This window comes from Sphaeroforma arctica (assembly GCF_001186125.1).
Source record: "Sphaeroforma arctica JP610 unplaced genomic scaffold supercont1.6646, whole genome shotgun sequence".
Lineage (NCBI taxonomy): Eukaryota > Ichthyosporea > Ichthyophonida > Sphaeroforma > Sphaeroforma arctica.
In genome coordinates this window covers 1-1,600 of record NW_014033912.1, presented here as the reverse complement: position 1 = coordinate 1,600, position 1,600 = coordinate 1, and the positions used below count along the sequence as shown (strand labels likewise).

At 36.4% G+C, this 1,600-nt stretch overlaps 1 protein-coding gene across 1 annotated transcript; it reads right to left on the bottom strand.

Moving 5' to 3' along the window:
• Window positions 1–498: 498 nt before the first annotated feature.
• SARC_15744 (hypothetical protein) lies at window positions 499–720 on the bottom strand (the record flags this gene model as incomplete). The annotated part of the gene is made up of 1 exon (XM_014290142.1): window positions 499–720. A coding segment is annotated over one exon (222 nt), but the record flags the coding sequence as incomplete, so codon positions are not given.
• Between the last annotated feature and the right edge of the window lie 880 nt (window positions 721–1,600).

Genomic DNA, 1,600 nt, shown 5'->3' with positions numbered 1-1,600 from the left:
ATGTGTGTGTTATTGTGTGTGTATACATATTAAGTACGAATGTGGTTCAGAATGTATGTATGTATGTACGTGTGTATGTATATATGTATGTATGTATGTATGTATGTATGTATATATATATATATGTATGTATGTATGTATGTATGCAAATATGTATGTATGTTTTGTGTATGTATGTATGTATGCATATATACATATATGTATGTATGTATGTATGTAATAAGTACACATGCGAGCAAATTGGTGGTCGTGCAACCATATAAATTGATTTCTATATACATCACCAAGCTGTGCAAAAAAAGCTTCTAGACTACAGTGAAAGTGTGATTTGATGTATAACCCTGAATATAAATAGTAGCATATATTAGCTGGCGTGTCCCAGTTGCTTATCTACTACATTGTTTTTGTCGGACCGTCGACTGTGTCTTATAATATCTAATAACTAGGTCATAAACAATGACAAGAATAAATAAAAATCCCATAAACACAACCACAAACCTCATCGAAAACAATTTCAGGCGGCTCAGCGATGCGGTAGAACCTAGTCAGCATTCCTAACACAGTGAACGCTGCCGCAATCAACCAGTCTGTGCCGTCCAGATCTGTAATGTCCTCATCGTTGTGTATCTTTTTACTATCATATGAATTGTTCAATAATTTGACGTCCAGATCGGGTGCGGGTGACCCCACCCCCTGCTTTCTTTGTCTCAATTCAGACATATTCACTGCATGAGATGAGAAGAGTGAACGCTGTTTAAAGTTTTATATATATTTGAACATGTTCATGGCCCTCTGCTGCCGTGCTGAATTTCCCTTATGGACTTTAAAAAATGCATGTTTTCCGCGGAGATCCCCGATCCAGAAGACTGAGGGCCATGACATACTTTGTATTTACATTGTTTTTTTGTTTTTTTTGAATGCGTCATAAATTGTCAGATTTTTCTTCAGGCGGACTAACTGGACTGTCTTAGGTCTCTTGAACTGGACAGTCGGACACTGGACATAATCATAATATCATAATGTGGCCTACTAAAAAAAAATAAAACAGAACTATTTCATTTCGACGGAGGTTGCGGACTTGAGGTTTCTATTTATTATTTTATTTTTACCCAAGAGACCTAAGAACATTTTACCTTTTGTTCTATTTTCTCAGATTATGTATTTATTTATTTGTGGGGGAGCCCGGGAGATTGCAGTCTTGCAGTCGCAGCTGCCTATAATTTTATGTATATACAACATGATAGCTCCAGATCACATGGGTACAAACTATCCGATACGTACGTATCTATACACTCATATGTGAATATTTCACTATATAGTGTACTAGAAAATATTGATCTCTCCCGTGATGTGTAGCCTACACACCAGTTTGTGACAGCGTTCTGAGCCGGAAATGTTATTCCTAGCCATCGTCAACTTAAAAATGATACGGTGTAGAGTGAAGCGCTCTGGTCGAGTCGTATTTTACGTTCCTGCTAAAAAAAGGAAATCAAATAAATTAAAATAAGGTTTACCTATATGCATGTATGTATATCTCTTTTGTGTAATAAACACAGCGCATATACACGTGTACACACGTATGTACGTGTACATGTATATA